Raw genomic sequence first — 20,740 nt, forward strand, 5'->3', positions numbered from 1 at the left:
TAATATAATAATAATATAAAAATATAATATAATATAAAAATATAAAAAAAATATATATAAAAAAATATTATATTATAAAAGTGTCTTTTATTATTGTTTATTTATGAAACTCTTCTTAAAAAGAGTTTCATAAATAAACAATAATAAAAGACACTAACTCAGTAGATAGCTACAGTAATAAATATGTCATTAGGGTATAGGTATAACCTGTAAAAAGAAAGTAGAGAACCTATCTTTCAAAAGTTAATGTTGTTGCTGTATTTATGTCAGCAAAATATTGCAGGAATCACCTTCATATATTTAATATTTCCTGCAGTCTTTCTTAATGTGAGCAGCTGAAGGAGACCTGGCCTTGTTAATTGTAGCTGCTCAAGAAGGATTTTTACCTGTCACTCCATGGTAATAATTAGCTTTGCAAATTCCTTCACCACATTAATATCTCAGACACACAGGCCTTGGTGCAGGATTGTGTTAAGGTGATGGATATTTGGTGATCTCCATGTTAACAAGGTACCAACTGTCTACTTTGAATAATGAGTGTAAATTAATGATGATATATATATATAAGTAAGGTTTAATTAGTTTTCTTAAGTAAACAAAATGAAATCAAGTTCTTTTGTTTTGGTCGTTGATTGATGTTGGGTTTGCAAACAGTTGCAAACTAAAGGACTATCTAAAATTAAATCACAAATGACAATGTTATGGGTCCAAACACCTTGCATTTAAGCAAACATTTTACTCCTTATATTGTGCTTTGAATAATTTAGTAGTTAAGCATTAACAACACATCTAAAAACTATGTATCTACTGGTGAGGTTTTCTCTGTTAGGTGGATTACTTTGGCATGGTTCATGTAAATACACAAGTCTAAATTTTTATTTAATTTTACTTAAATATGCTTAGTCTTTTCTTTCTGTAATAACATGTGTAACCATGTAATTATGTACATATGAGCTAATCCAACAAGCCTTTTCCAATTGTAACAAGAGATATTGGTACCACTTTATATAAAGTGCCTCTAATAACTGTGTTATTACACATAAACAACATATGAAACAACAATGTAACTACTAATAAATTAGTAATTGTTACAGATGGATCACAGTAGTAAAGCTTATGTAATTACATTATGTATCAAAAGCTTATGTATCAACTTTAGTTTTGCCTTTTGAGAGAATATGCTGTTCCAACTATTAAGATCCACTTGTGTAATTACAAAAGGCAAAACTGAAGGTGATACACATATGTAATTGCATAAGCTTTACTACCGTGATCCATCTGTAACAGGTACTAATACATCAGTAGTTACATTGTTGTTGCATATGTTGTCCATGTATAATTACACAGATATTAGTGACACTTAATACAAAGTGGGACAGAGATATATATTTATCTCATCATAAAATTTATTTCACTTCAAACACACAGAAAAGACCTACTACAAACACTTGTGTTATTACATGTTCATAAGCTCAAGCTGCTGCTGTAATCCACCTACAATTGTGCACAAACCACCAGTTTTTACATTATTATTGATGCATGTTTTATTATTACATTATTACACAGTTCAACTGCCCTAAAATGTGGTTGGATAATTAGCCATATGGTTAGATACTTCACCATGTCTACATGAGCTATATTAACAATGCCCTCCATAATTATTGGCACCCCTAGTTAAAATGCAGTTTATTGCAGAATCATAATCTCATTCTGAAATTTTTTTTAAAAAAAAGCAACCTTCAACTGAAGTAAAAAAAATAAAATAAAGAAAAAAACCTGACCGAGAAATAATCATTTCCCATAAAATTACCTGTTGAACAATTATTGGCACCCTTAACAATTTCTTGGAAATAAATGTATTTGAACCATTTATGTCATTTCTACTGTAGTGTATAAAGTGTATCAAAGTATCTAGGAACCTGTAATTAATAATTCATCATTTCCAAAAGCCACTCACCTGTAGATGCCCTTATCTACAGTCAAAGCAATCATCAAAAAGTTCAAAACATCTGGAACTGTGACAAACAAGCCCGGAAGAGTACGCAAGTGTATCTTGCCCCCAAACACAATGAGAAGGATGGTAAGAGAAGTAAAAAGTACTCCAAAGCTCACTGTAAGGAACTGAATCAAATTGTAGCATCTTGGGGTTACGAGGACTTCCAAACAACCATCAGGCCCTATCTACATGCCAGCAAGCTGTTTGGGGGCATGCACGGAGAAAGCTATTTCTGAGTCATACTCATAAGCATAAATGGGTGGAGTTTACCAAGCGGTACTGGGATTTTAACTGGGACCGTGTGCTTTGGTCAGATGTGACCACAATAGAGCTTTTTGGCAACAAACACTCTAAGTGGGTCTGGCGTGACACCAAGGATGAGTACGTAGAAAAACACCTCATGCCCACTGTTAAGTATGGGGGAGGATCGGTTTCTCCTCCAAAGGACCTGGGAACCTTGTAAGGACATGGGATCATGAACTCTGTGAAATATCAGGACATTTTGAATCAGAATCTGGTGGCCTCTTCCCGAAAGCTGAAGATGGGTCATCACTGGGTCTTTCAGCAAGATAATGACCCTAAACATGTGGCTAAATCTACTCAAAAATTGTTCACAAGGCACACAATCAAGCTCCTCTCATGGCCATCTCAGTCCCCAGACCTCAACCCAACAGAAAACCTGTGGGGTGAGCTGAAGAGGAGAGTGCATAGGGAAAGTCCCAGAACTCTGGAAGATTTAGAGAGGTTGTGCAAAGAGGAATGGTCGAAGGTCCCTCTTTCTTTATTCTCCCATCTTGTGAAGAGTTATAGGAGACCATTAAGTGCTGTCTTGTTGGCAAAAGGAGGTTGTACAAAGTACTAACACCAGGGGTGCCAATAATTACATGATTTCATTCATAAGATTTATTTCTTAATGTGTGATATTTTTACCACAAAATAAAAGCACTTGAATTAAAGCTTAGATTTTTCTCTTTTTTTGCATTGTTGTCCTATATTATTAAAAAAAAGAATTTATTAGAAGACAAAGAACATTTCTTAACCAGGGGTGCCAATAATTATGGAGGGCGCTGTAAAACAATTTTTATAACAATGTAACCCTCCACGAGGGCTCTTTGAAATGAAAGCCTACTTCAGCCAGTGGCCCCATTATGACCTCAATGATAAAACCTATCACCATCGAGGTCCAATGTAGAGGAAGAAGTTTCTTCTAGGAAACAGCAACTGTGATTGAATTTCGATCCAATGTGGCACAGTAATGGAAAGCATATTAGAAGTCTCAGTTCGAGAGCTTGGTAAGAAAGAAAGAAAGAAAGAAAGAAAGAAAGAAATTATGAAAGAAAAAGAAAGAAAGAAAGAAAGAAAGAAAGAAAGAAATTACGAAAGAAAAAGAAACAAAGAAAGAAAGAAAGAAAGAAAATATGCTTGAAACTATCTGATTTTAGCAGTGTATGAAGTCCATACCTACTTGCAGAACAACAACCAGGTCAATGTGAATAAAAAATCACTGCCTCATACTCACCCCATCCAATCAGAGTGAAACCCCACAGGTATTTTGTGTCTGACAGGAAGGCCATGAAGATGAGGCTGTGTAGGTACAACCCCTCCACCAATATCCAATAATAGTTAGTGGCCAGAAAATAGATGAACAGCAGGACAGTCACCTTACAGCCCATCTGGAAATGAGAGAGGAGCATCAATAGCACTATTGGAACACAATGGAACAGAGGCTGATCTTTTGTGTAATGGTGATAAAGCACTTGTCCTCACATGTGGACTATACCTCTAGAATGTCCCCTAAAAATAAAACAAAAACCAGCAAAAATAATATAATTACTTAATTATTACATGGTAATAAATATATTTGAACATATACTAAACATGGAAATGTGCTATGTTACAGGTTTGAGTTTGAACTTTAAATAAAATATCAACTTCTCCATGAATCTTCCTCATGATGTTATATTGACACCAAGTTGCCTGGATGTATCAAATGTTCTATAGTAAAACTATTGTGAACATGGCTGCTTCATCAGAGGGACCCACTCTATGGAGCCTAACCTGGTTCAGGTTCATAAGCTTCATTTTGAAACGTTGCACTTGCAGAATTGTTACCTGCTGGATGCTACCGTACAATATGCAACATGTCAGCGTACCATAGCCAAGCACAGACTGTAACTTTAGATTTTAAAGTTTAGTAATTTGTGGTGGGAAAACAGATGTCTAGCAGAATGACCACCCTGTAGCCTGCTGCTCATCTGGAAATGAGAGCTGAACAGCAACAACACAGTTTAAATCAAGTGGTAAAATAGTGCTGGGAACTGTACGTCCCAACATGCTCAGCATTCACAAAGTGAACCAGGCACATTTCTCATTTCTTTCTCCTCAGTGGGAGACTGAGCAAACACCTGGGTTTCAGAAAGGAGCAGCGTCCTTGTGTTCCTGGACCAGTGGAGTCTCGTCTCAGTTGCGCAGGCACAGAACAAATCGATGAAAAAACTTAAAAAAACAAGAAGCAAGAGCTGCAGATGTCCTCCCTATATGTTCTCAAATGGTGAAGCTGGCGAACAATGCTCCAGAGTTGATGAGAAAAACAAAGTTAATCTCACACTCGGGTGGGTGAGGTTTTTGAAATTTTGAAGTGTGGTATCTCTCTCCCTCTGGAGAAAAGTTGTGCCTTCCCAAAGGGAGCAGAGATGAAAATTGAGGTTGTCCACTCAAAAATCAATCCAGCTTTCACTGAAGCTCAGCTCTGTTTGTCTTTTCATTTATGTATTTATTTATTTATTTATTTATTTATTTATTATTTTTGCAATGTGATTTAAATAAACATTTTCAAGTGAAATGAAGTCAGACACTTCATCAGTTTTGATACTACATTTTAAAACAGACTATACATTGTAAACAAACTCTCCAGACTTTTTACAATTACTAGGTGAACTCCCATCCACTAGAGGCACTGTTTCTCTAAAGCCACCCCCTGCCTGTTATGTCCCTGAAGAAAAGTCACAGAAACATTGCTGTAAACAGCTGGGAAAATATTACACACTCTACGACAAGTTTTTACACCAAGCCTGGTTTCTCAGATTTAATACAAAATATTTCAATTGAATTTTATGAGAAAACTATAATGAAATATTTAACACAATAGATTAGTTTAAAAGAATGAAAACAATACTTTGAAACCATACACACACATTAAACCAAAGTGAAGAGTAAAACCTGAACCTGATGAATACTAAGATTCCCATGTGACTGAGTGCCTCGCTTAACTCATTTCATCAAGAGCCATTGGAACTAAGTAACTGAACTAAGATGACAGCCCCTCGTTAAATTTAGTTTAAAAGAGGCTATCAGCCATGTATGCGCTTTAATGAAGCAATTAGCAGCAGCTATGACAGCTCCACACATGCGCATGGTCTGTGGAGCTCATCTGAGGCAATGACCCAGTCCAAAACGAACAGTCCATGCCACAGGTTTTCACGAAATAATGTCCCTTTCAATAACCAAATTACAGCTAATTAAGAAATAAAAGGCTCTATACAGGATTTTATCATCTTTAGGTCCTCCCTTTCTTATACTGAAACTTGATTGACCAGTTCCATGGCCTATTATAGGTTTGTTACATTATATTTAAGTCTATTTTAAAAGGCTCTTCAATTAACAGTGTAATAAGTGCATTAATATTAACATATTAAGGACACATAAAGAACTGTGTACGTGCATATGATGTGTTCACTGCTACAGATGGATCATAAACAATTTTTCATTTTTATTATTTTTTTAATTCCACATTTACTTTTTATAAAACGTGTATTATAAGGACAGTAAGGAGTTGAGAGTTGAATTGTAATAACTTTCTTTTGCTCAATATTCTACTGACATTTCCAAAGTAGACATCACTGAAGATGTCAGCCTTCAAAACAACCAGAGGGAGAAAATAAATAAATAAATAAATAAATACCAGAAGTCCCCTGTAAACAAATTATTGTTAATAATTGTTTCCTCTCCAGCTCATGAACCTATGGAATATTAAACCCTTCATGATAACTCAGACCCTCTGCACACCTAGTGTCAATGATTAGACTGAGCACAGTCACCCTCTTGGACTTTAATCTGGACTGACCCCTTCTAACACAAACCTGGCCTTTCTTTAAATGTACAGACACTTATCAATGCCAATGTCTGAAGATGTCTGAAAGGTTGTGTATTGTGTTCTGTCTGATCCTTCAGACAGCGACAGTGCAGGTCTAATATTGCTTGTGTAATGCAAGCTGCCATTACTCTCGAAATAGCATGTTTATCAGAGTGTTGGAATTTAAGCAGAAAAAAATGTGGCTCTGCAAAATGCCAGTGACATTTTCTCTCGCCGCTGTGTTTATGGAATTGCGTTCACCCAGTTTGTCTGTCATTACTCAAAGCTTGCGAGTTGTTCCTTCATCAGGGCAATAAGTGCTGAAGAAGTGTCAGGATGTGCCCCCTCCTCAGCCCGACGCTTCCTGTTCTACTTTTAGTTCCGAAAGGTTGCCCGAATTAGCTTTCTCAAGAAGAACAATCCCGCTGGCAATGTTTCACTGTGAAATTATGAACGCACTCTTCTACGGAACCCAGAAAAAAACCCACAATTCAGGCCAAAAGATTTCTGCCTGCTGAAATATTACAGATCTGGAATGACAAACAGAAATGTCAACAGGACAAAGTTCAAGAACCATTCGTCAGATACAAGGAACAACAAGATACAATGTTCTGATAAAATGGTCCTCTAAGTTGTCCTTGTCATTTTCTCATTATTTCATACATCCTTTCCATTTACTCTGCTCTCCATCTCAATTTGTCTGGAACTTGCTGCTTTAGAAGTGTCCACAATGTGGCAGATCTTCGTTAATGATGTCTCACACCTATGCCCCCACTGTAGGTCAGTGAAGTCAACACTTTTATTCTTTAATATTGAAGCTGAATCCGGTCTCAGGCCTGTGCAAGAATGCAACACTAACGACAGCTCGTGAAAAATATTCCACATGGCACTGTTTTGGTCACGTTGTCGGTTTTAACAACTGAGGAACCTCTCACTATGAATTGGCTCTGTCTCTGTAGTGAGTAGAAGAGGCCATATTGTGTGTACAGGCTATGGCATAGTGTACTGTGTAGAGTTCCTGTATTGGAGGGACCTATGCATTGCTTATGGAATAGGTTTGATGCAGAAGCATATATTTACCTTTACTGTGAGGGCCATACCACTTTAAAATGAGACAACAATTACAAAAATTTATAAACGGTTTACAAATCTGTTTAATACATGGTTATTAATTAAACCATGTTAACACCTTAAATGTCATTAATATTCCTTTGTAACACAGAGATAAAAGGGGAAATCATCTCTTTTTCATCTAATAGTGAAAATGTCAGGTAAAGAATGGGCTAAAATTTAAGAAAGTGAATTTAGTCATTTCACATGTTCAGGTCCACATCATTATCATCAGTGTCTACAAAGACATTCTATCGGAAATTATTTGACTAAACTTGGCAGTTAAATGGTTAAACTTTTTATTAAATATTTGCTGAAGATGACAAGTCGAAAGATACATTTTGGCAAACAGCAGGTCACTGTTGCACTTTCTATGTGGTATCAATGTGTTACTAATGACTTTTAAAGCATTTACAACCTAATTAATAACCATTAATTAAGAGATTGTAAACCATAAATAAACCTTTATAAGTGCAGTCTTATTCTAAGGTGTTGCTGTGATGCGTAGTGCTGAGGTTAGGGTTAGGTTTAGCGTTAAGCGTAGGTTTGGGATTTAGCTTCTGGATGTTAATTAGCGCTACTGTAGCAGCATGTGCACTCATGCTTTAGTAGCAAAAAAACATGACACTGACATTCTGATGCGCTAATGTGTTAATTACACACACTGCTGTGATTCTGAGACTGACAAATTAAAACCTAATGTTAGGATAATATTAGTCAACCTCTATTTGAATCATTCATATTTAACAAGTAATTAACTACACTAACTTTCATCTGAGAGTCACAGAACTGTCATAAAACTTTTGTCTTTGTCAAAATCATTGTCTATAGTCAATTGATTGTCAAAACCATACCATTCAATTACTGTTCCCCCTATGTGCAGTTCCTATTTTTGTGGCTTTCTGATTGTTCCCTGAAATTCCCAGTATCTTTGTCCAATTTGATATCACCCACCTCTTCTTTTACTATGAATCCTCCCTGTCCTGGTGTGTTATTATTATTTATTGGCCAGTCCACAAGCAAACCCGATGCCTCATGTTAACCCTGCTGCAGAGCTTAATCCTACTTGCTGTAGACATTTAAAATATGTAATATTTGCATCACTAAATCCTCCAGAGTAGCACAATCAGAGCGGAATAATGCAATTGAACACCTATTATATGTTGATTCAATGCAAAACAACCACAGGCTGAAAATTATCTGTAGAAAGCTACGGCTTCCTGACTTGAAAAATTACTGCTTAGTGTCAGAATATATTACTGGGAGTCTGGATACCTGCCTGAGGAACGATGACATCCCTCACTATTAGACAAGAGTTAGAGAACTGTAGGATGTGAGAGAATGCATTGGGCTTCAGCATGAATGCTTTGTATTTATATTCTGTCATATGCACTGTCATTGTGTAAAATGTGCGTGCTCTATCACTCTATACTTCAGTACTGTCCTTGAGCATTATATTAAACATGCACTGACATACTCTGTTCTAATATAGTCCTAAAACCCACCTTTAGAAGCCCTTAAAGGGTTCCAGTTTTGCTGATCATAATAAAGGACATGATGCAATTACATAATATACATTCATTCATTCATTCATTCATTCATTCATTGTCAGTAACCCTTGTCCAGTTCAGGGTCACGGTGGGTCCAGAGCCTACCTGGAATCATTGGGCGCAAGGCAGGAATACACCCTGGAGGGGGCGCCAGTCCTTCACAGGGCAACACAGACACACACACATTCACTCACACACTCACACCTTCGGACACTTTTGAGTCGCCAATACACCTACCAACGTGTGTTTTTGGACTGTGGGAGGAAACAGGAACACAGAGAAAACCCACACAAACACAGGGAGAACACACCACACTCCTCACAGACAGTCACCCGGAGGAAACCCACGCAGACCCAGGGAGAACACACCCCACTCCTCACAGACAGTCACCCGGAGGAAACCCACACAGACACAGGGAGAACACACCACACTCCTCACAGACAGTCACCCGGAGGAAACCCACACAGACACAGGGAGAACACACCACACTCCTCACAGACAGTAACCCGGAGGAAACCCACGCAGACCCAGGGAGAACACACCACACTCTTCACAGACAGTCATCCGGAGTGGGAATCAAACTCACAACCTCCAGGTCCCTGGAGCTGTGTGACAGCAACACTACATGCTGAGATAAGTAAATTAAACTTAAAGGGTTCATTTTAGTTCCTAAGTATTATTAACAGCACTATATCCAACTAAGTGTTTCTCTAATGATTTTTATGCATTCAAACAAAGATCATTTATCATTTGTCATTTATCATTTGTCATTTATAATTAAGGAATTAAACATTACTAAACATGTTATAACACAATAATTACTAAGATGTATTCACATTTACAGGACCCTACAGGGAATCCATGAGGAAAAATCTGGAACACTCCCTGGACAGTGTGCAAGACCATCTCAGTGACTACACATATTATATTAGATATTCCATATGAATAAATACAGCAGCAGTAGTTACACTGTTAATTCACATATTATTAATCTGTAACTACATATTAATACAGAACTTTTATATAAAACAGGTCTAAAATAATGTCAAGGATCAATACCAAGCAGGACAGATAAAAGACTGTAATTTTAGGCAATCATAGCTTCAAAACAAGCCCATCCCTGAGAAAAAAAAAATAAAAAAAACACCTGTAGGCATTTTCCCTCTGGATATAGTGATGGAAGCTCCAGGAAATGTCAGCTTGAGAGCAGGGCACTCAATTAAAATGCAATTATTTAGTGAAGTCATTATTTAAGCTATAATTGAACCTGCGTGACACCTAGAAATGAAGGCGATAAACAGAATAACAATGTTTCCTTATGAAAGAGAAAGGAGGATAGGCAAGATGGAGAGTTTTGAATAATGATGCATTCCTGTGGAGCCTACACTAACATTACACCCTGATGAGAAAAACACCTGATTAGAACCAGATAGTCCTGCAAAACAACAGTGTCCAGTATCAGTGAAGCAGAACCAATCCCAATACGTTTCTCAAGAGCAAGTGCAAGGTATAAACCCAATATTGCTGATGTAAAATGTATGGAAAGGACGCTTGTCAACCTTTGCAGCAGTTAACAGCTTCTACTTTTCTGGGAAGGCTTTACTACAGCTGTTGGACCATCTGTGTGGATCTGACAGCAGCCACAAGATCATCAATGAGGTCAGGTCCTGATGTTGATTGATTAGCTCTGGATCACAAACACATCTCCACTTCATTCCTAGGGTGTTCCATGATGCTCCATGTCTCCATTCTATAGTTTTTCTAAAATTCTGTGAGGGACACCAAAGACACTAAAGAAATAGATTCTGTGACTGTAAACACTTCCCTATGACTCCACCACTGATGGTCCCTGTAAGAGTCTCTGCTGACAGATGATCAAAGAAGCTTTGTACTGTCTCTGCCTAAAGGTTCCTACTTTCAAATGGTTTCCTCGCTCTTCGTTTCTCGTTCTGTCTTCGCAGAAGGCAGAGACTACCTCTCATGGTGCTTTTCATGGAAACTAAGAAGATTTAAGTGATGTTTAAAAGGATTTTCCACTCCCATGCATCGTCTTCACAGAGAATTTCAGATGTGGTCATGCAACAAACACAGCTGATGTTAAAATCACACAAATAAAGTGTAAAGACTTCTCCAGAAACACAATATCTCTTTCAGGTGCAGGTTGTCACTAAAGGTACAACAGTGGTGTTAAAGTCCAGCTGTGTTTCCTAAAGGTTCATTACATTCACTTCTCCAGAAAGAGAGGGAAATATTTGTAAGGATTCATTATAGAGCTGGGTACAATAAAATAATACAACGAAGTCCTGGAGATAAAATGGGGCATAAGAATTTACTACAATGTTAAAGTCAAAAATATACAATGGAAATAGAATATGGTACCATTTGTTCCCTAATTAAAGATACAGAACAGATCAATTTGAGAATACACTCTCAGGAAAAAAAAGTTACATTGCAAGTACAGTACTGTCACTAAAGGTACAAATAGTTTAATATACCTTTAAATGTGCAACAGTGGTGTTAAAGTCCAGTTGTGTTCCCTAAAGTTTCATTACATTCTCTTCTCCAAAAGCAGAGGGATATATTTGTAAGATTTCATTATAGAACTGTGTAAATATAACTTTTGGAGATGAAATAGGGAATCAACACTACTTTAAAATCTACAAATATAATAAAATATCATCACTGTTCAATTAAAACCATGTATCTTCCAAAATAGTATTGTTACAGTATAAGGGAAAAAGGTCTTAAATTTAAATGGAATTTAATGGAAAAAGATTTTATTCCAAGTTATTTTGTAGCATTTTAAATGGCCCATTCATTATGGAATTCATGTAATAAAAAATAAAAAATGGACATACATGTTTTAAATTGGACAGTGATGATATGGTGCATCTTTTGGATGGTGCAGGTTGGAGGCTGAGGTTATTATCTGATATCCCAAAGAAGGTAAAGTGTTTGGGGTCTAGAAAAAGCACTGCAGGGGATTGTACACCTCTATTACCTATTTTAACTGATGTATATCAATCCCATGTGGTATTACACTAACATACACTGGTTATAGGATGACACTATTCAGTTTGCCTTTGGTGTACGTTTGAGTATGATTCACTTAAAGACAAATTCTGTTCTATTTTTGACATTTTGAACAGCCAAGTCTTTGAGATGAGATTTTCTTTGAGGGAAATGAGATCAGGGCCCTACAGAAAGACTGGGGTTAAGTGACTCAAGGCAAGGCTTGGTGGAAAGTAAGAGTGATCACCATAGAACCTGCTGTTCTTAAAGTTAAGTCAATTTTCTCTAGTGGCTACTCAATCTGGCAACCCTTCATTCATGAAGTAATGGCCCACATCATACATCCACCACCTGCCCTCAAAGAGGAGGTTAATGGAACACTGCTGGAACCTGATATCAAGGCAATCAACACCCTTCCTGTTCCATGTCAAGATTCAAAGGCCAAAATATCTCTCTCTCTCTCTCTTTCTCTATCTATCTATCTATCTGTATATATATATATATATATATATATATATTTATATATATATATATATATATATATATATATGTCATAGTTTCACTCTCAATGTGGTGGCACTTTTGTACACAGCAATTTCTCCAGTGTTAATTCAACACTATTAGTGTTAACACTGAGAGTGTTAAATTATTACACTAACAGTGTTGATTTAACACTGGTGAACTTGCTGTGTACCTGGTACCTGTGTAGTCGGACCCCATGTCTCAGTACATTTAATTCAGAAATATAATTGGACCATATTAAATTTTAGACTTTGAAGCTGAGTTGATCTGGAGAAGAGAATGTAGCGTACCGTCAAAGTACACAGCTGTATGTAAAGACCGCTGCTGTATGTTTGACGTGACTTTAAGATGTCTGTATCTTTACCGAACAACAAGTTTTTTCTGACTGTGTAGAAGGTGTTTTGATTTCAAGTCCCTGTAGGAATAAAGCTTTTGGGTCAAGCAATGTTGGTTTATATCATTTTATATGTACAGTAGGTGTCATGTAGTCTTATTCATTATAATGTACATAAAAGCAAACAATATTTTGCAGTAGGTCATTCATAAAAACACATGATGACAATTCAGGGTAAATCCCATGTCATCCTTTACCCCATCACTCAGGCCTACACCTCTGTTTTGCCTAGGTTCGGTCTCAGTTCTTGTTGGGGTAGAGGGCTAAGGCAAAATGATCCTTCAAATTGACATATTCCAGAGACACACTCAAAACAGAGGGTTATGATGCCTTATGAATCAACAGCGAGATGCTGCGCTGCACCCAAAGTTTAAAAACCTTGATAACCACTGTATTACCATACTTTAATGTATTTTCAATGTATTATGTTCCTTTACATCATAACAAATAGAAAACATAACTAGTTGTACACTGATGTCTCAGTAGTTAACTGTTAGTTTCCCGTTCCACTTTAAATGGCCAATGCGCATGAGACTACTGCAACATTTAAGGTGGAACGGGAAGGTCTGATAAAAAAAGCTGCTGAATAAGAGCTGAATTTAGCCTGTAATACACCCTGTCTACACCCTGTAATTCAGTAACACTCATAAATAATGAGTAGGGGTATAATTAAGAAATAAAATTTACTGTTTTACAGTAAAATGCTGTAAATTTAAAAAATACTATTCAGCTACTGTAAATGTACAGTACTGTATTGGTGTTTGCTGTCAGTAAATAACAAACATTTAAAGTAGTTGAGGAAATATAGTAATATAGTAATTTTACTGTAATAAATTAAAACAGTAAATTTATAGTTTTTCTACTGTTAATTTATAGCTGTGTACTGGTGTCTGTGCTGCCTGTAATTTACTGTAAAATTAACTGTAAAAAGTCACCGTGGAACTTGATATGATATGTAGCCTTATAAAGTATAACAGCAAAGTGTTATCAAAAAATACATAAAATGCATAGTCATGCTTATGTATGTGAAGCCAGTCTTCAGCTCCAGTTGAGCCAAAATGATGCAACACCCTTCTACCAACCCTTGTCCACATGCAGGAGCTCAGTCACAACTCAAGTCTTACTAATAATAGACACAACACAGTCGATATTTGCCAGACCTCGAGGTGCTGTCAGGCCAAATTCACACTCAGAGTCAAATCTAGTGGCCATGACAGTTAATGATGAGCAGTGGCATTTTAATGACAAGTTCATGCAAATGCTATCAAATATGATGAAACTATGGCATGAGCGCTGGTGATAATCCATCTTGGAGTTTGTCCACAATCTAAGAAAAACATCTGTAATCTCAGGTCATGAAACTGTGAAAACTGTCCCTTATATCTTGTCCTATCACAGTGTTCAGATTCAGAGGCTAAATGGAAGAGGCGGACCCTAGTAGTCTTGTAGGCTGATTGCATTGAGCATAAACCTCCAGCTAAAGTCAGCAGCATAAAGCGAGTGGTCTCCAAGCAGCCTATCACAATTTGGCAATGCCTCTGAGCCATTCCTCTGTGGCTGACAAAGTGTGTGGTGGTGGTGGTGTTGGGGGGGGGCTCAGGCATACACACTGTGCTCTTCTCTGATTGGATGCAGTGGACATGGTTCCAGTTTGAAGTCTCAGTGTGGGCAGCAATAGAGCATCAGGAATAATCACATCCAAATGGCACCAGGGACAAAAGAGGGGTTTATATCTTAGAGAGCAGCACCAGCCGGAGTTGTAGGTGGTTAGTGTTTTTTAGAAAAAAAAAAAAAGCACAGAATGGAAAGAAAACAGCTCTTTGAGCCTGGGGATGTCTTCAGCTGAGGAGCTGACCTATGTATCAAGTGGGCTTGAACTTAGAGAGAACCAGCCTTTACGGCTCAGTGTAATCAAGTGCTCTGTCTTTGAGCTGTGGTATCCAACATTCTCTCGGGCCAATTCAGAACTCTGTTCCTTTCAAACTGTTCCCACAGACCATAACCTTGAATAAAACGCTGGAATATTTAACGTAACTGCTGCCACAATAAATGCCCAAGCCAATGTCCCCCTTTATTTAAAGACTGACCCAACTTTTAACCCAAGCTGTTTGTGTGCTGTTGTATCCCAATCCTGCTCCAAGGTCTTTCCGAGGCTAATGCTACCACAAGCGAGTGTGTCAGATAAGAATACCAGAGGAAAACACAGCAAAAACAAACAGCGTGCACCCGAGAGGCAAGAGTGAACACTTTGATCCAAGAGACTTTTCAAATGTGTCCAAAAGTTACATTTTTTCTAAACTTTAAAGTAGAACAGAGGCATTGACGCAGACAAAATGCATTTGTATGTATTCAAACATGCCTTAAAATATGCGAGTTTAGAATTCAAACATGAATCATGTTCATTCTGAGGTTCTAATTCTGATTTGGGTCATTTTACATTTGGCAAGTTCATTCATTCATTCATTATCTGTAACCGCTTATCCAGTTCAGGGTCACGGTGGGTCCAGAGCCTACCTGGAATCATTGGGCGCAAGGCGGGAATACACCCTGGAGGGGCCGCCAGTCCTTCACAGGGCAACACAGACACACACACACATTCACTCACTCACTCACACCTACGGACACTTTTGAGTCGCCAATCCATGTGGCGGCACGGTGGCTTGGTGGTTAGCACGTTCGCCTCCCAGCGCTGGGATGTTGGGTTCAAGTCCCATCTGGGTGGAGTTTCCATGTTCTCCCCGTGTCTGCGGTTTCCTCCCACAGTCCAAAAACATGGAGGGTAGGTGAATTGGCTTCTGTAATAACTGTCCTGGTTTGTGAGTTAATGATTGTGTATGTGTGAGTGAATGTGTGTGTGCCCAGATATGGATTGGCGCTCTGTCCTGGGTGAAATCCTAGTGCCCGATGCAGTCCTCCAGGTGGACGGTCGTTTCTGGTTGAGAGTACGCTGTGCGCGTTTGGCTGCCGCTTCTCGCCTGTGTGTGTGACTTGAGCGTTCTGAGCAGTGTAGATTGTAAAGCGTCCTTGGGTGTCTAGAAAGGCGCTATATAAGTGTTACGATAATAATAATCCACCTACCAACATGTGTTTTTGGACTGTGGGAGGAAACCGGAGCACCCGGAGGAAACCCACGCGGACACAGGGAGAACACACCAACTCCTCACAGACAGTCACCCGGAGCGGGAATCGAACCCACAATCTCCAGGCCCCTGGAGCTGTGTGACTGCGACACTACCTGCTGCGCCACCGTGCCACCCCATTTGGCAAGTTGTGTGTTTTGTTTTTTTTACATGTACAGGTGCTGGTCACAAAATTAGAATGTCATGAAAAGGTTGATTTATTTCAGTAATTCCATTCAAAATGTGAAACTTGTATATTATACTTATTCATTACACACAGACTGATATATTTCAAGTGTTTATTTATTTTAATTTGATGATTGCAAAGGCCTTTAAATGGTCTCTCAGTCTAGTTTTGCTACACAATCATGGGGAAGACTGCTGACTTGACAGTTGTCCAAAAGACGACCATTGACACCTTACACAAGCAGGAGAAGACACAAAAGGTCATTGCTTAGAGCTCTGTGTCCAAGGACATTAATAGAGAGGTGAAAGGAAGGAAAATGTGGTAGAAAAATGAGTATAAGCAATAAGAATAACCACACCCTGGAGAGGATTTTGAAACAAAACCCATTCTAAAATGTGGGGGAGATTCACAAAAACTGAACAGATGCTGGAGTCAGTGCTTCAAGAACCACCACGCACAGACGTATATAAGACATGGTTTCAGCTGTCGCATTCCTTGTGTCAAGCCACTCTTGAACAAGAGAGAAGCGAGTGTCAGAAGCGACTTGTCTGGGCTAAAGACAAAAAGGACTGAACTGCTGCTGAGTGGTCCAAAGTTATGTTCTCTGATGAATGTAAATTTTGCATTTCCTTTGGAAATCAAGGTCCCAGAATTTGGAAGAAAAGTGGAAAGGCACAGAATCCATGTTGCTTGAGGTCCAGTGTAAAGTTCCACAGTCAGTGATGGTTTGGGGTGCCATGTCATCTGCTGGTGTTGGTCCACTGGTGTTTTCTGGAGTCCAAGATCAACCCAGGAACATTTAGAGCACTTCATGCTTCCTGCTGCTGACCAACTTTATGGAGATGCAGATTTCATTTTCCAACAGGACATGGCACCTGCACACAGTGCCAAAGCTACCAGTACCTGGTTTAAGGACCATGGTATCCCTGTTCTTAATTGGCCAGCAAACTCGCCTGACCTTAACCCCATCTATAGGGTATTGTGAAGAGGAAGATGCAATACGCCAGACCCAACAATGCAGAAGAGCTGAAGGCCACTATCAAAGCAACCTGGGCTCTCATAACACCTGAGCAGTGCCACAAACTGATTGACTCCATGCCACGCCACATTGCTGCAGTAATTCAGGCAAAAAGAGCCCCAACTAAGTACTGAGTGCTGTACAAGCTCATACATTTCATGTTCATATTTTTCAGTTGGCCAGTATTTCTATAATTAAATTTTTTTTGTATTGGTCTTAAGTTATATTCTAATTTTCTGAGAAACTGAATTTAGGGTTTTCATTAGTTGTCAGTTATAATCATTAAATTATAAGAAATAAACGCTTGTTTCACTTTTCGAATGTAGTTACTGAAATAAATAAACGTTTTTTGTGATATTCTAATTTTACGACCAGTACCTGTATATTAATTTGTGTTTTTTAGTTTACTACATCATTTGCACACAGCAGCTGTCGTTTACACTGTGTAAAAGTTTCATGATGAATGGACCAATAGGAATGCTCCAAAATTTCCTGAAATTAAATCTATTTACATTGACTTCAATTGAAAGCTGAGTTATTTTTTCCCTTCTGCTGTAAAGTTACTATATTTGAGATACAAGTTATTTTTTTCTTTGAACAGTTATGATATCTAAAAATGCATTAATTCATTCATTCACTCAGCTTAATCCTGATCAAGGTCAAGCTGTGTGTCTGGAGTCTGCTTGACATAAGTGCAGGGTACACACACACACATATACTCACACACTCATATGTGGACACAGTCAATTGACTCACAAAATCAAGCATGCTATGATTCATTATTATTCATACTTTGTAAAACTAAATGATGACACACCACTTCAAGTTTACTTAAGGTATTCATGATGTCCCTGCATTTAGGCCTAATCTTAAGTAGATATTAAAAAAGCAGCTCCAGAGATTTCCACAGCCAGGTTTTCTACATTCTATAGTGGATGAATACATATTTAGTGACTCACAGTCCTGAGCTCAAAGACTTTGATAAAGAATGAGGCAAGGTTATTTAGATCCACTCTAAAGGTTCTGCAGATGCCCTGGACAACAGTTGAGGAATTACCATTTTTACACTCTGTTATATATGTAGCTATAACCTTTTTTTTATTATTCCACTCTGCTTCTCTTAGCACAACATTATCAGTAAAAGTAATAACTGCATTTTTGTGCAGCATATTCTAATCAAACCTCAACATTAGTTTCAGATTTGTCCATTTCTCCCATCTAAGTTAATCTCACTAAGGGGAGCAATGTGGTTAAAAGCCCTGCAGTGATTTAGCCAGCATGGATAGGCAAGTGGATAAGGTCATTCTAGATTAATCTGTAAAAATATATTATGAAGAATCAGCAACAGAATGCCCTGCAGCAGCTGTGAAAGAGTACAAGGTCACCATTCCCAATGTGGGGTATAAAGTGATTGCACGGTGGTCTCCGAAGTGATGGAACTCCACACAATTAGTCTGGGATATGCTGGAGTGGAATTTGTGGTCCAGAAATTATCATCCAACATCAGGACCTTATGTCACTAACTCTGTCATGGCCTAGTGCAGTTGAACTCTCATATAAATGTTACATTTTCCAGTCTGCAACCTTATTAAGAGAGGGACAAGCTCCCTGTGGATGCTCTTGAAATCAGAAAGCACAGTTTTGGATAAATATTGAATCTGATTTAAAAATTGAATTACGAAAATCTCACTTACATACTGAGAGGTGTCCACTGGAGCCACGTCCACTGCGTTGGTGAAGTTATTCATGAGGACAGAGTCAAACTCCTGGAGGCCAGCACTGGTGTGGACCACTCGGTCCTTCACAAAGATGCTAACAGCTCGTAGCATAAAGGACACAAACAGGTGCATGTGGATGTAGTTCCGCGTGCAGTGGAGACGCCTAGAAATAAGCAACAAACAAAAGTACAAAGAAAATGTACTATTTACTAATAAACCTAGAATACTGAAGGTCAGAAATTAATTTAGAAACCTTATTATTATGTGTATAATACACAAGATTTAAAATATCCTATGCCAATCCATTAGAGCTTCACATAAGGCCCACCACACTCTTTTCCTACCTTTTAATTCCTGTTGAATCCTGCACCTCAACACTAAGGTTTCTGTGGCCGTTTATGATCCGATCAGCAACCAGCTCCTTAACAACTACAGTTACTCATTGAGCCCATCACACGAGTATGCAAACCAGCCACTGCTGTTAGTTCTTCACAGGGGTCATCAGCTAGCCCCACTGGCACCGTTAATGCATGCTCAGTGCCACCCGTTCCTTTACGTGCTACATAACCAACAATCAAAATTTATTCTCAAACATTCTCCAATTCATTTGCCATTTTATAGTAACTGTGGTGTCATATAATCTTAAATAAAGTAGTGTGAAAACAGTGAGTGAAAAATTGATTGGTCGCTGCATTTGTTGTGTGTATTAATATTACTTTAAGTTATTTTTTCATTGTATAAAATTATAACCATCACACTTACTACCTGGCAACAGTTACCTGGCAATTTTCAATGACAATTATACCTTAAACAAATAGATTCCAAACAAATCTTCCTTGTCCTCTTTGCATGTGTCTCCCATGTTTTTCTGCCCATGTTCTTTGGATTCTGTCTTGCACTTTTCTTGTGTTGTCCCTGACAGTTGTCAGTAGATATTATCATTCATTGGTCACAGTTGTTCTTTGTTCCATGCCTTTTGTACTGGCCATGCTTGCTTTGGTCTTATGTTGTATTTCTAATGATGCCTCTTATTGATATAGTGTCTAACCGTGGAGCTCAGTCTGGGTTTTTGTGATTTGCTCCGTAACTTTCTGATTTATTAATTGTGTGTCTGTCGTTTTCGTCATGGATTCAAACAACTCACACCTGAATCCTTCCTACTGGATGTTAGAAATGGGAATAAGTATATAAAAGGAACAGCCTCTTATTCTTTAAAATTCTGGGTTATACTTGGTTATGATTGGTTGCTATTGTACACTCTGTATATGTACTCAAATCCACTGGTGGCACTGCTTGACCAAATCCTGTCCACTCTTTGTTATGTACAGGAAGAAGAATCATAACCTTCCAGACCTTACCACCATTTCTTTTCCAACTCACCCTACTGATCTTGAGCTCATTACAAACAACCTACAAACTTTACTGTGTACAAAACTAGATAGTGTTGCACCAGTCAAGGCGAAACAATTTAGAAAGAAAAAAGGTTTGCCTCACCAACTACAAACATGCCTTATCTAAAGCCAAATCACAGTACATCTCTTCTCTTATAGAAAACAACAAAGACAACCGTAGATTCCTTTTAGCACAGTATCAAATCTAATTGGCAACAAAAAGGAAATCAACTCCATTGTCCCCTCTGATTTCTGTAGTAATGACTTAATGAGGTTTTTAATGATAAAATTGATTGCATTTGCCTCAAAATCCAAAATCAGTCCAAAGTCACATCGGCTCTTGTAGATGAACCCCCCGCCAGCAGGTGCACTTAGACTACTTCAATTATGTCAATGAAAATGACTTGCTTAGTTTAATTAGCTCATCTAAATTATCTTCATGCTTACTGGATCCTATACCAACAGTTTGTTATTTAAACAAATCTTACCTAAAGTCATTAGACCATTGCTCACAATAATAAACTCATCCCTCAAAATTGGATATGTATCTAAACATCTGAAATTAGCGGTAATCAAACCAATTATTAAAAA

General features: G+C 38.0%; 1 protein-coding gene across 1 annotated transcript in view; it reads right to left on the reverse strand.

Annotated features, from left to right (window-relative positions):
* LOC136684428 (parathyroid hormone 2 receptor-like) overlaps positions 1–20,740 on the reverse strand; it is a 78,147-nt gene that overhangs the window by 31,308 nt on the left and 26,099 nt on the right. The window contains exons 6-7 of the mRNA XM_066659184.1: positions 18,735–18,921; positions 3,516–3,669 (exon numbers count right to left, since the gene is read on the reverse strand). Coding sequence (XP_066515281.1) covers positions 3,516–3,669; positions 18,735–18,921 — 341 coding nt within the window. The remainder of the gene's footprint in view (positions 1–3,515; positions 3,670–18,734; positions 18,922–20,740) is intronic.

Source organism: Hoplias malabaricus, unplaced genomic scaffold (assembly GCF_029633855.1).
Source record: "Hoplias malabaricus isolate fHopMal1 unplaced genomic scaffold, fHopMal1.hap1 scaffold_62, whole genome shotgun sequence".
NCBI lineage: Eukaryota > Metazoa > Chordata > Actinopteri > Characiformes > Erythrinidae > Hoplias > Hoplias malabaricus.